The 14,433-nt window shown below is 48.5% G+C and overlaps 1 protein-coding gene and 1 long non-coding RNA gene across 9 annotated transcripts in view; one reads left to right on the forward strand and one right to left on the reverse strand.

The window, feature by feature from the left end:
• LOC102555284 (uncharacterized) overlaps positions 1-9,247 on the reverse strand; it is a 65,750-nt gene extending 56,503 nt beyond the window's left edge. Inside the window, exons 1-2 of one of the 7 annotated variants that reach the window (XR_005495719.2) lie at positions 8,483-9,247; positions 6,962-7,078 (exon numbers count right to left, since the gene is read on the reverse strand). This is a non-coding gene — a long non-coding RNA (uncharacterized LOC102555284). The remainder of the gene's footprint in view (positions 1-6,961; positions 7,079-8,482) is intronic. The other 6 variants (XR_001841761.3, XR_001841760.3, XR_005495721.2 and 3 more) reach the window with 6 other exon arrangements.
• Trpc7 (transient receptor potential cation channel, subfamily C, member 7) overlaps positions 1-14,433 on the forward strand; it is a 131,111-nt gene that overhangs the window by 85,114 nt on the left and 31,564 nt on the right. For both annotated transcript variants that reach the window (XM_017600463.3, NM_001191691.3), the window contains 2 exons: positions 8,408-8,641; positions 13,302-13,566. In XM_017600463.3, the coding sequence (XP_017455952.1) occupies positions 8,408-8,641; positions 13,302-13,566 (499 nt within the window). The remainder of the gene's footprint in view (positions 1-8,407; positions 8,642-13,301; positions 13,567-14,433) is intronic.

Genomic DNA, 14,433 nt, shown 5'->3' on the forward strand with positions numbered 1-14,433 from the left:
GGCTTCAGGATAGGATGTCGGCCTTCCCATTGGCTTAGGGGGCCAGTGCTGCCTCTTTCAAATGTCTGCGAATGGTTCTTCATCTTACTGAATGTCTGGGAACAGAAATCAAGACACATTCTCTAAAACAGAGGCAGAAACCTTTATCAGAACTAAAGAGGCCGGCCATGGTAGCACGTACACTTGTTACTTTGGCAGCTGAGGCAGGAAAAATCACAAATGTGAAGTCGTCTTGGCTACAGAAAAGGGGCCTGACTGGGGGTGAAGAGAGATCAAGAGAGACTCAGGATCTTAGTTAGGGTTTTACTGCTGTGACAGGCACCATGACCAAAGCAACTCTTATAAAGGACAACATTTAATTGGGCTGGCTTACAGGTTCAGAGGTTCAGTCCATTACCATGGGCAGGGGGGTGTAGGGCAGGGTGGCATCCAGCCAGGCATGGGGGTCAGGAGGAGCTGAGAGTTCTACGTCTTCATCTGAAGGTTGCTAGTCTAAGACTAGCTTCTAGGAAGCTAGGACAAGGGTCTTAAGCCTTCAAACAAACCATCAAGCTTCAGGTTAGAGAGTAAAAGGAAATAGTCCTCTGTGTCTTCCCACATCTACTCATTAATCAACCTTCTGTAAGGGAGAGAGGCCAGTGGATCCCTCTCCCTCCCACTCTTCAGATCCCACCAGAATAGCTGAGCAGCCGGAGATCATCTTATCCCCTACCATGGTAGTCCCAAAGCATTTTAGCCAGGAGGGGTGGTGCACCCTGAGCCTAGAATTGGTAGCAAATTGGACATGTTCCAAACAAGTGTTTCTGAGGTCTTCACATTCAGAGAGAACAGAGATGGCTACGTGGGTAGAGGCTTTGTGGGCTCTAACGGAAGTGACATCACAGGCTTCAGTGGGTCCAGGAGTGTGGTGCTAAGAATGAATGGCTATGGCACAGGAGCAGAGGCAGGGTGCCAGTCCTGATGTCCCTACTGTAAGTTGGACATCAAACGGTTAGTGAGGACAAGTAGTGGAGGGCCACACTTTGAAGGTAAAGTCAATATTTACTGCTGAATTACATGTGAGATGTGAGAAAGAGAGAACTGTTGGGGACAGTAACTTACAAAAGAGTCTGAAAGGAAGTCATTCACTAGGATGGGAACACGGGTGTTGGGGAAGGCGTTTTGGAGGAGAGAGGTAAATGAAGATTTCAGTTTGAGATATATAATATAGATTTTTTTTTCCCAAAGGGCAAAGATTTCTACCATCTGGAGAGAACCAGAGTATATCAGACACTTATGAGAAAAGGTCAAGTAGTAAATGGTGTGTGTATCTGAACTTTGGAGAAGCAGGGCTGGGGTCAGAGAAAATATGAGCATGTCGTTATATGTAAGCAAATTATCCTATCACTTTCACAAACTCAGGATCCATCCACAGGGCACAGCAATGCTAACGTTTGAGAACATGAGCATTACCTAGCAAAGGAAGACCCGGAGAGTGGCGGGCCGTTGCAGAGTAAGGAGTTGGCGAGTGCTGCCAACGGAGCACAGAACGCTGAGTCCTGAGGTTTGGCCACCAGGAAGCAAAGCTCCTAAGTAGATAACAGGAATGGGATCCGGTGTCCACTTCTGGGACCTGGCCTTTCCAGGGGCATGGGCACTCTATTATTCACTGTAACAGGGTCATTCTGAGGACATGAAGTAAATGGTGTGGCTGACACGCTGATGAAGGTGCCCTGAAGGTCCTTCTAGTCCATCGCCTTTTCTCAATAGACACATCTAAATGTTAAGCAGTTTATCAAGGATCGGTACTTCACCAGGAGCTAGGGAAACAAGAGTAAATATGACCAGTGCAGCCTTGCCCTAAATACCTGCTGGAACTCTGAGGTGATTGGAAAAGCAACTGTCTACAAAGGGTTCCTTGTGCTCTCACACCTTGAGATCCAGCATGAGCCGCTCAAACATGGGAGAGCATGAAATAGCCCTATGTCCTGCTGATGTTCTTGGACCTCTGCTCCCTGTCACAGCTAAGAAAGCCTTTAACTAGTGGCCAACGCAGATGTGCAGATCTCCTGTCCAGTGACACACCAGATACATAGCTGTAGTACCTGGGCCAGCGGATTATAAAATGACACAAGCCATCAGTACCTCCTTACAAGTGCAGCTCCAGAGTAAAGGGAACCTTGGGGTACTGAGCTAGCCCAGCCTGCTCCTTTCAGGGATGGAGGTTTCTCTGCCACCACCGTCTACCCCACTCACTACGTCAGCTCTACCACTCTCCTTGACGGTTTATGCCCTTGAGCCCTTTCCGGGCTGTTGTTCCTGCAGGTGATCTATGTGGCTCTTCCTTGTACATGTCCGTTTCTGTTCAGGTCTTTATGTGAGGAAGATCCTGGGAACGGACCCCAGGGCCTTATGTATACTAGGCAATTAGTCTATATCACAGACTTAAACCCCCATCCCCCAGACTCTCAAAGGTCTTCTTCAGATGAGGCCTGTGATGGTTTGCATATACTTGGCCAGGGAGTTGCACTATTAGAAGGTGTGGCCTTGTTGGAGGAAGTGTGTCACTGTGGGGGGTGGGCTTGGAGACTCTCCTCCTAGCTGCCTGAGGATGCTCAGTCTGTTCCTGGCTTCCTTCGGGTGAAGATATAGAACTCAGCTCCTCCTGCACCATGCCTGCCTGGATGCTGCCATGTGGATTGAACCTCTGAATTTGTAAACCAGCCCAATTAAATGTTGTCCTTTATAAAACTTGCATTGATCATGGTGTCAGTTCACAGTAATAGAACCCTGACTAAGACAAGGCCTTTATAAAGCAGCCTACTCCAAACCCTGAGTCCTCCTCCTCCTGGCCCCTTTTCTTTCTCCCTAACGCCGAGCACTGACCAGACCATATGCCTGACAGTATTTCTGCAGCCACGCATATGTGCGGCTGACTCACCCTCTCCACGGGGCCACTGTCTCCTCAGTGACTTCATTCAGAGGTCACATGTCATAGCAGTGCTCTTAGTTCCCTACTACACTCCTCCTACTGGGCATAGTACACCCCCCCCCCAACACGTTCTGTGGGACAGTCAAAGTTGGAAGGACATCCTCTGTCTGAATGTCTTACCAAATACAAGGAACTTCCTGCAGGGGGAATCAAAGCCACGGGGACTAAGAAGACAGCACCAGAGAGAGAGAGACAGAGAGACAGACAGACAGACAGACAGACAGACAGACAGACAGACAGACAAGCACCCAAGCGACCACCGCATGGAGGGCACACCTGAGAAGGAGGGGCAGACTTGCTGCTAAGTCATGCCATCTACGGAGCCGCTGAAAGGAAGCCTTGGCAGAGGGAGCCACAGCCCAGCTGGAGGACAGTCCACAGCGTTGCCTGGCTTCACATTAAAGCAGCCACTCCGGAGTAGCTGAGAGGCTTGGAGGACAGTCAACTGACAGCCTGCCTCTAGAGATGTCCCTCAGAGAACTGTGAAGTTCCGAGAGCCATGAAGACCAGAGCACTCTCCTAATGCATGTTCCCCATCTCAGAAGAACCTAGCGTTGGGTTCTCTCTCTCTCTCTCTCTCTCTCTCTCTCTCTCTCTCTCTCTCTCTCCCTCCCTCCCTCTCCCTCTCCCTCTCCCTCTCCTTCTCTCTCTTTCTTTCCTTTTAAAATGTTTTCATCATAGTTGTTATTCACTCTTTCACGGTGGAGTAGACATGTGCACACTTGAAGGTCAGAGGGCAGCTTGCTTGGCTCACTACTTCCCTCTGACCGTGTGTGCTCTGGGGACCGACTGGGTTGCCAGACTTGGTGCTCACTGGCTGGGCCGGTACTCCAGTGCCAATGCTGTTTTCTTCCATGCTTGCAATCAGAACAGAATTCCCCACCGATGGGATGAGAGGCAAACACCAGGACTGCAGCACATATGTGCAAATACCAAAAGGAGGAACAGCCTGGAACTGAGTGTCGGGAAACCATCCTAGCTGTCCCTCCCACCAGCTTGCCCTCTCCTGGCTGGCTTTAGGTTCCCATGCCACAACCCACCCACAAGGATTATAATATCTGAGGGCACAGCTGAGTCTGAGCTCTGGAATCACACTCACACAGTTAGTCGAGAGGAAAAACCATACAATCCTGCTTCCCTGATTTCTTCCTGGTTCTTAACAAAGTCATGCTTTTAATGGAGCCTTTGAGTATTTAGCCAATGTCCAAACACATCATCTTCAGTGGCTGGAATATGCTTGACCCAGGGAGGGGCACTACTAGGAGGTGTGGCCTTGTTGCAATAGGTGTGGCCTTGTTGCAGTAAGTAGGTGCAGCCCACTGTGGGTGTGGGCTATAAGACCCTCACCCTAGCTGCCTGGAAGCCAGTCTTCTGCTAACAGCCTTCAGGTGAAGATGTAGAACTCTCAGCTCCTCCTGCACCATGCCTGCCTGGATGCTACCATGTTCCCACCTTGACGATAATGGACGGAACCTCTGAACCTGTAAGGCAGCCCTGATTAAATGTTGTCCTTATAAGAGGTGCCTTGGTCATGGAGTCTGTTCACAGCAGTGAAACCCTAACTAAGACACAATCCCAGGTGATTTACCAGTTTCTTCTAGCAAGTCAGAGCATGTTACTGTCCTGTTTATCGTGGTTAAAAGCTGCCCATGGACTTGGTGTAACCTTCACTCAGTCTTTTCAACCAGCATGGCCTGGAGGAGAGTCTATTAGACCGAGAAAGACTCTCCCCACCCTTGAACTCTCTCATTTTTGAACTTGGGTATCTTATAGTTTCCCAAAACAGTAGTTCTCAATCTATGGGCTGCAACTCCTTCAGCAAACTCTATCTCCAAAATTATTTATGTTACTGTGGTGGTTTGAATATACTTGGCCCAGGGAATGGCATTATTAGGAGGTGTGTCCTTGTTGGAAGAAGTGTGTCATTGTGGGCGTGGGCGTGGGCGTGGGCTTTAAGGCCCTCATCCTAGCTGCCTGGAAGTCAGTATTCTGCTAGCAGCCTTCAGATGAAGATGAGGAACTCTCAGCTCCTCCTGCACCATGCCTGCCTGGACGCTGCCATGTTCCCAACTTGATGATGATGGACTGAACCTCTGAACCTGTAAGCCAGTCCCAATTAAATGTTGTCCTTAGAAGGATTGCCTTAGTACTGGTGTCTATACATAGCAGTAAAACCCTAACTAAGACAGTTATGATTTATAAGAGTAGCGAGATTAAGTTATGAAGTAGCAACAAAAATAATGTTATGATTGGGGGAATCAACACAATATGAGGAACCATATTAAAGGGTCACAGCATCAGGAAGGTTGAGAACCACTATCCTAGGCTGACCTGTTCTCCCACATTTCCATGACCACTACCTGAAACACCCTTCCCCCTTCACCTGGCTAATTTCTGGTTCCTTAACCCAGTATCCCTCTTCCATAAATTCACCCTTTCATGAGTCTACAAATGCATAGCGGGCAGGCTCTCTGCTTGGTCCCATGACTGTGCTGTTGACCCTTTATCCTGTCTCCATCATCGGGGCTAGCTGTATTGCCCAGGGGCAAATGGGTATCTATTATCTTGGTTGTATTAGCCCGAGTGTGGTGCCTGGACCTCAACATCTGGTCAGTGGATGGTTTCTGACTAAACAGCCTAAGCTTGTGCCCAGTGCAGAGCATGACCAGAAGGCACAGTGGAGAGCAGAGAGCCTGCATTAACCTGGACTGTTAGTGTGCCTGTGGACAACTGACATGACAACTCTACATGAGTCACATCTTCAAAGTGGGGATAATCTCCATTGCTGTCCTTTAGGATGTTCTGAAGAATCAGGTGGCGTCTGTAAAATGCTGAGCCCAGGGCTGGGCACCTAGAAGAAACCAGACACCTGCCGGCTGCTGTGATCAGAAGAGAGGGCATAGAGAGACAGAGGAGTCCTTGGGAAATTATCATCCTTCTGCCTGGCAAGCAAATAAACCTTGGAAATGCTAACCCTGAGACAGCGTTTGGATCTTAGGGGTGGATGGAGAGCTTCTCGGTGTGTTTCCCTTCCTGTGAGTTCCTGGAACACCCTGTGCTCCCAATGCTGAGAACGTAATGCAAGGAAATAGGCAACGTGAGACTCTGGGTTAGAGCAGAGGAGCCTCGGACTGTTTAAGAAATGTGAATAGCTCTGTCTTGGAACATTTTGAAGGGAAGCCCTGAGAGACCGGAAGGGAGGCAGTGCCTTTCCCTCTGCCAAGCTCCTCTCCACGGACTGCAGGCATTACTCAGAGGTTACACACATCAAGATGCTGATGCCCTCTGAGGCTTCCTGGCGTGCCCTAGCCCCCTTCTCTGCCAAGCACCTCTCTTAATTATCGGTGACCTTGTTCTCTGGGCTCCAGGCATTTGTGAGTAATGGGAACTTAGCCTGGAGGATTCTCAAGCACCAAGCATCCCTTACCCCTTGGGCCTGAGCTCTAAACATTTCTCTGACGCGCTGGGGCGAAAGACCTGGGGCTCAGCGACAATATAATCCCATTGCTCCCCTCGCATCTCGGAAGCGGGAGGCCCAGTTTCCCTCACCAAAGTACTTCATTTCACACAGCCCTGTTTTCAGTAGGCATCCCTGTTGCTCAAACCCTCACCCCATGCTACTTTTAACCTATGGCCTTGGAATGATTTAAATTAACCTCGGTGATTAATATTTAAATCTAGGAAGACTGACAAGGACATCTGATGATGGAATGATTTTCAGTGTCTAGTGGAAATAATTTCCGTCTCAGGCTCATAGAAGCTTTTGAAGTTCCCCCAGAACACAAAGTCAGGGGGCTTACTCAACATCCCACTGCCAGTGAATGGCCAGGCTAAATTAAAACCGATCACCTCCGTCCACTGGGACAGTGGTGATTTTAACCTAGGACAAGAGAAAGTAAAAATAAGTAAATAAGCCACATTTCCTCTCCTCACCTGTGATGGGCTTTCTAATAAGACTTTTAAATGGGCAAATGAAAAGTATATACTCACTGTGAAGTAACTTACGGTGCACTGAATGACTGTCCGAAGTCTGACAGAGTATGCACGAGACAGGTGCTTTGTTTAGAGAGAAACGAGCAAGGGCAGTGAGAAGTCCTTTAAACAGACCTGCAGGGGTTGGGGACACTTCTCACTGTGGGAACTTCAATTCCATCATCAGCAAACAAAGACAGGGCTCTTCAACAGACAGCTGCTCTCAGACTACTCTCTGCCTTGGAAAAGTATTTCAATCCCTTTGATTTGAAGGGCCTTTCCCACCACCAAATATTGACCCTAACAGTCCTTGGGCAGGGTCCCTGAAGACTGGAAACAATCAACTCCTCACTGTCATGTGGTGACGACACTAAGACCCAGCTCCCTCTGGAGGACAGAGCCACCACCAATGGCCACTGGCAGCATCATGTTTGAGTCTAAGACTTTACCAAAGCAGCTGAATCCTCAAAGAAGCCTGTGTTGTAATATGGGCTGCTGTCAGCGGGAGGCAGCAAGGGTGGGACAGAGGGGTGTGTCAGCTTGGGGTATATGACATTTCTGGCACTGGCAAAACATCCGCTAGCTGCAGTTTCTCTGCATGGTGGAACTTCATCTTAAAACTCTTAATCAGAAGCAGAAGTTGTAAATATTGACAACATTTACAAGGTGGCCCCAGTACTAGGCAGCGAAGGTCTATACAACTACACACCAAAGTACTAGCCTAGGCCAGGGCTTCTCGACCTGTGGGTCAAGAGCCAAGGCCATCAGACAACACAGATATTTATATCAAGATCCATAGCAGTTAGGAAGTAACCAAAATAATTTTATAGTTGGGAGGTCACCAGAACACAAGGAACTGTTTAAAAGAGTCCCGGCATTAGGAAGATTGAGAACCAAGGCTGAGAACCACTGTCTAGGCCACCTTTTAAGGTTGTCTGGGAAGAGGGCTGGAAGAACCTGTAACATTTTGATTAGCTACATTGTCTACTGTGTAACAATGAGGACCTGTCTCTTAAAATCCAATTCGTTATCTAAAGGAAAAGCAGAGGAAATCCAATGCCCCTATGCTTAAACTCCCCGAACCAACCACAGCAGCAGAAAATCTGCAATCTGGGGAAACCGAATTCTACCTCACACGTGGACCTTCGGAAAGTCTGCAACCTCGGCTCCCTTCCTTCCTGATTTATAACTACCCCATATTTAAGTGTGTGAGTTTGTCTCCCACAGTCTGCCTCCAAAGTCCGTCCATGGGTGCGAACCCTCTCACTTTCAGAGACGGTTTACCTCATAAGGTCAGGGATAAAAGGCATGCCTTCTCCCAGTCACAGAAATTCACAAATCGAATTGAAGGTGCGTCCATCTGTCTGTCTCTAGCTATCCCACAGGGTTCATATGTTTGTTTCTACCCGGTTCCTTTGGCATCTGCCGAGGTAACTGAAAACTGGGCCTGTCCTTCTCCCACAGGAATGATCTGGTCTGAATGCAAGGAGATCTGGGAGGAGGGGCCGCGGGAGTACGTGCTGCACTTGTGGAACCTACTGGATTTCGGCATGTTGTCCGTCTTCGTGGCCTCCTTCACCGCGAGGTTCATGGCTTTCCTCAAGGCCAGTGAGGCCCAGCTGTACGTGGACCAGTACGTGCAGGATGTAACGCTGCACAACGTCTCACTTCCGCCGGAAGTGGCATACTTCACCTACGGTGAGTCTCAGGGGTCGCTTAGCCTGGTTCCAGGACCTGGGATTTGGAACCTGGCAGGTTCCACAGGTGTCCCCAACGCGCTTACAGAATGCGGAATAAATCCGTGACTTAGAAGTGGATATTTCCCTGGGTTCGGTCCCCAGCTCCGAAAAAAAAGAACCAAAAAAAAAAAAAAAAAAGAAGTGGATATTTTAGTGTTTGGGTTTGTTTCTGAGAGGTTCTTGGGACATTTCCGTAGATTTTTGGGTTTGTTTTTGAAGAACCCACCCTCTCTCGACGTGGGAAATAGACACACACATACACACACACACACACACACACACACACACACACACACACACACACATACTTAAGGCTGCTGCCTCCAAGAAATCTGAGGAGATCTACTGAGACCTCTAGTCAGGCAACAGTGGGATTCTTGACTGCCCTGCAGAAAGTATTTCCGGAATGAGCCATTATGAATGAGAGTGGAGTTCATGAAGAAGAGATTTTTTTTTTTTTTGTAAAAAAGCCTAATTAAGCTTGGATCACCCTCCGCTCCACTTGTTTAGAAAGAGTGTAGACTACCTGTACAGCTAATTTTTAAAATGTTTTACTAATTCTTTGAGAATTTTAACAGTCTTCTGATCATATTCGCCCCAAGCCTCCCCCTCTACCTCCTCTCAGACCCACCCCTACCTCCCGAAACCTCACCCCGAGTTTGTGTCCTTTGCTTTTCTTAACAGATTAACCCATATACTCCATATATTTGTGCTGAGTGTATATATTCCTGGGGGTGGGGTGGGGACACCCACTAGAACATGGTTGACCTACTGGGAGCCACATCCATAAAGAAAATGGATCCCCCTCACAGAAGCCATCACCTGTCCATAGTTCCTGAGGTAGGGGCAGGGACTCATTCGTTTTATTGATTTTGGCGATTCCGCCAGGCGTGAGATGGAATTACAAAGTAGTTCTGAGTGGCATTTCCCTGATAAGTAAGGGTGTTAGCTGTTTAAGTGTCCCCAGTCCTTTGGGTTTCACACCTTGGGAACTCCGCACATAGCTGGGTACCCCATTTAACTGGGATATTTGTTTTCTTAATGTCAGGTTGTTTATAGCTCTTTATATGTTACAGATATTAGCCCCCTATCAGATCCATAGTTGGCAAAGATATTTTCCCATTCTGTAGTTTGCCGCTTTGACCAAATGATGGTGTCCGTCACCATACAGAAGCTTTTCAGCTTTGTGAGGTCCCATTTATTAATCATTGGTCTTAATGCCTGCCCTAACCGTGTTCTAAAAGTTCAGGAGGTCACAGATGTACCAATGAGTCAGGACTCTTCCCCACAATCTATTCTGTCCGATCCCGGGTACTTGGCTGTATGTTGACCATGAACCTCCTATGTTAATTGTGCTGGGATTCTTGACTCGGATTTTAAGTAGACCCCACAGTGAGGGGTTCTTTAACCTTCCTTTTTCCTCTTAAACTTTTCTGTCTCTCTAGCCTACTTCAGTAGGGCTCTTATGATGTTACCAGAAGCACATTATTATTTCGTGTAAGGGAAAGATCCTGGCCTTCAATTAATTAAAAATCGTAGTCTGTAAATTTTTGTTTTATTCTTGTGTGTGGGTGTTTTAGATACATGTATGTCTGTGCACCCGCATGCATACCTGGTGCTAGCAGAGCTTCTGAGCCATCATGCAGGTGCTGGGAATTGAACCTGGGTCCTCTGAAAGAGCATCACTCTTAACCACTGAGCCATCTCTCCAGCCCCCTGCTAGCTAACTTTGACCCCGAGCTATAAAATTAGAGAGAGCTGGAGTCAAAGTCTAGCTCCATAGATTACTTTCTATTTATTTGTAAACTTCCGTGTCTCCACTTCTCACGTGTACAATGAAGATGAAAACTCTTATGTCAAAAGGTTTGATGCAGATTGAATTATCTGTGATCACGAGGTGGTACCAGTTATTTTCAATACTACCTCTTTTCTCTTTTTAAAATCTCAACCACAGTACTCTATGTTGTAAAAGAGGATGAAACAGGGTGAGGTACTGTGGAGGTGGGGAGGGAGGCTTGGGGATTGGGGGGTAGGGAGGTGGGGGTAAGGGGGAGGGGGACTTGAGAGTGAGGGATGACGGGCTGAGGGGTGGAAATGGTGGTGGGGTGGGAGATGGAGGAAGTGGGGTTGGGAGTTAGGGGTGGAGATAGGGAGTTGATGGTGATAAAACGTAGCTGGTGGTTAGGAAGTATTAATTAGTGGCACGTATTTGAAAGGGTTTGGATGTCAAAATGTCCCTCCTGGTAGATGAAAACAAATGGCCCTTCTAACCACAGAATGGCAGGGTGCAGCCATGGCCTTTAGGGGAACTGTCCACATAAAGCAATGTCCACATCACACAAATGTGGTAAAAGAAGAGCAAGTGTCTGTTACAACCGCAGCTCCCCCCGCCCCACCCCAACCCTCCACCCCACCCCCGCGCCGGCATTTGTTGGTTGACAAATGCAGGTTTTCCTTAATCAGTTTGTTTCCCGTCCTGTGCTGCTTCGGTTCCTCGAGGAAAGATTGGCGCACCCTTCTTAATGTCACAATACAGGCTGCAGTATTATCCCCGCGGTGATGCCTATTCCCCCCCGTGAGCTGCATTAGGTCCCCGCTCAGCTCACCCAACATTCCTGCCCTTGCCTTTTCCAGCTCATCTTGGGCCCTTGGAAATATTCCGGAGCTCTTGCCGCGCACAAGTGCTCCAGCTATGGGGGCCGAGCACCCTCTTGTGGCGAGCCTTGCCGGCGAGCCTTCCAAACCATTTCAGTAATCAAAAAAAAAAAAGTAAGCTGGGAGGTGGGGGGACGCGCGGGGAGGGAGTAGGCTTCAGGTTATGAAAAGGCTTTTTTTTTTTTTTCGGGTGGAAACGTCTCTGAGATGAAAGTCCCTTTGTGTGAAACACACAGTGCCGTTTGTTTTATGCCCACTCAGCACTATAGCTGTGACAAGCCCGTTCAGGCAAGAAGTGTCTGCACCGGAAGTCCAGCCTCGGCCGCCAGAGACAGTTCCTAGAAACTACAGCTACTGAGGAGCAGTTTTCACTGTTAACACCTGAGGTTGAAGGTAGCGAATCGTAGGTGGGATTTTAAAAAGGAATTCATTTTAGTGCCAGTTTAATAGAAGAAGCCACTTCTAATTCCATATGGAATGTATGTGTTATTCATCCAGCGGGTATTTTAGAAAACATACCTTGTCTTTCATGGACTTCTGAATTCTGACTTCGGTAAGAACTTAGAGTCTGTGTTACTGTATTCCAAATGTAATTTGGAATGCTCTACCTGAAGCTGTTGGCCCAGCTTCCCTTACTAAAGATTTCTCTCTCTGTTATAATTAATTTAACAGAGCCTAGCTTTGAAAATAAAGAATAAAGTTCCTTCCTCCTCCATCTCCCGTGGGGTGCCAAGAATCGCCGTGTAATATGCTCTCGGTTCGCACTTACTGGCTCTGAAAAGGGCCCCATACCCCCAAATCCAATCTATAAAATGGCAACGGTAATGTCTGCTCTACGGGGCTGTTGTGAAAATCACAGCTAATTTAGTGTGAGGGCTAATTTAAGTTCCTCAATGTTTCTCATTTAAGCTTCGTTCAGCAGTTCTCAACAGGGATGCTGTCGGCTTTGCCAGCAGGGCAGTTTTTAACCGTGTGGTGCAGTCTGGGGCGATATAGGATGTTCAGCGTCTGAGGAGGACTCCTACCCAGGCACTGTGAGAAGTAGGCACCGGTCACTGTCCCAGGAGGGAGGAACTGCCCTTGCCTGAGACTTACTGTTGGTCCTGACACCTAGGAGAGAGACTGAATGCTGTTCCTTAGACATTAGGCCTGCAGTTGGGCACAGTGGAGGCTCACTTAGTGCTTGTAAGGCACCCAAGGCCCCAGGACTCACCAGGAGATACCAACATTGCCTGTGTGATTGGTCATCCCCTTTCTCAGTCAATGCCAACTCTTTGCATGTGTGGCTCAATGGTCAAAGGCCTTTTAGGCTGCTGAGATCGTCTGTCGAGATCACACAGGGACAGTGTGGCTCAGGAAAGCCAGTTGACTGATTCCAGCCCATGCTGGTCTCCACTGCCTCCTCATGCTTCCCCAGTAGGGGCTCGGCTCCGGTGTGTGGAGGAGGGGAGTGTAGTGGTTAGTCCTTCAGCATTTGACATAATGGATATGCGTGGGGACACCACAGGAGCTCCCAGGAGAACAGACACACCTAGCCTGCTGGAGTTACAGGCAGCTTCTGGAAAGAGATCATCCCAAAACCAAATCTTGATGGGTGATTGGGAAGTAAAGTTCCAGGCAGGTGAGACAGCTCATTCCAACAGCATGGCATCGCATGTGCTGCGATTACCTAAGGGCCGAGATGACAACAGAGAACGTGGTTCCGGTTCCTAACAGGTTGGAGAGATGGCTCAGCGGTCCAGAGCACTTGCTGCTCGGCAAAAGGACCACGTTCCAGCAGCACCTCTTCCGATGGCTCGCAGCCACCTGTGACTCCAGCTTGAAGGGTTCTAAAGCCTCTCCACCCTTCTTGGGTCCCTGCACACATGCAGACCTAAAATCGTAAAAGCACATCTTTGACCATGCGCAACTGGGCGCTCTTCCACAGCAGACCCCAGCAAGTAACACAGGTTCTTTCCTTTCAGCCAGGGACAAGTGGTGGCCTTCAGACCCCCAGATCATCTCGGAAGGGCTGTACGCCATCGCTGTTGTACTCAGCTTCTCCCGGATTGCCTATATCCTGCCAGCCAATGAGAGCTTCGGGCCCTTGCAGATCTCCCTGGGGAGAACTGTGAAAGACATCTTCAAGTTCATGGTCATCTTTATCATGGTGTTTGTGGCCTTCATGATCGGGATGTTCAACCTGTACTCCTACTACCGAGGTGCAAAGTACAACCCCGCGTTTACAACGTGAGTATCGAAGTGTGTTCCACCCTGAGGCCATCTCTGGGCGTCCCCGGAGGGCAGTTCCTTGCAGAACTCGGGTTTCCCTGAGGTTGATGTGAGTTTTGCTCTCTGTGTTTCAAAGGCCTAGGTTCTGGAATTAGAAGAGCAAAGAACTTAAATCCTCACTCTGCCACTGTGTAGCTCAGGCTGGCCCACAACGGATGATGTAGACGAGGTTAGCCTTGAACTCACAGAGATCTACCTGCCTCTGCCTCCTGAGTATTGACATTAAAAACAGCCATTCCTTCGGTTTTAAAATAGGGATAGATTAGTTACTTTCCTGTTACTGTGATAAAAACACCGTGACCAAGAGCATTTAAGGCAGAAACAATGAGTTTACTTGGGTTGACAGTTTCAAGTTGGAGGGACATCCTTAATGGCAGGAGAACCATGGTCATGGACAGATGGCTCAGTAAACTATGAGATCACATCATCAGCCACAAAACAGGAAGTGGAGAAAGAGAGAAACGGAGATAGGGTGGGGCTGTGGACTCTCAAAGCCCACCCTCAATGATAAACGTCTTTCAGCAAGGCTACACCACCACCTCACACAATGCCCCCAACCGGAGGCCAGTCAAGCCTCTCAGGAGCATTTCTCATTCAAACCACACAAGGGGACAAGGGGCAATATCAATGCCAGCGTTGTGACGATAGTGTGAGGTTTCAGCGGGATGGGGTGACCCAGAAAGTACGCAGTAAAGGGGAGTTACCATTAGGTTCATTACAACAATGTGCCTCGCCTATATTACTCAGGAACAGAACCTGACATACCCCCCAGGCCAGCATGCTCTTAGGTCCAGAGAGCTTTCATCCAGGGGAAGAAAGCCTGGG

This window comes from Rattus norvegicus, chromosome 17 (genome assembly GCF_036323735.1).
Source record: "Rattus norvegicus strain BN/NHsdMcwi chromosome 17, GRCr8, whole genome shotgun sequence".
NCBI classification, from domain to species: Eukaryota; Metazoa; Chordata; class Mammalia; order Rodentia; family Muridae; genus Rattus; species Rattus norvegicus.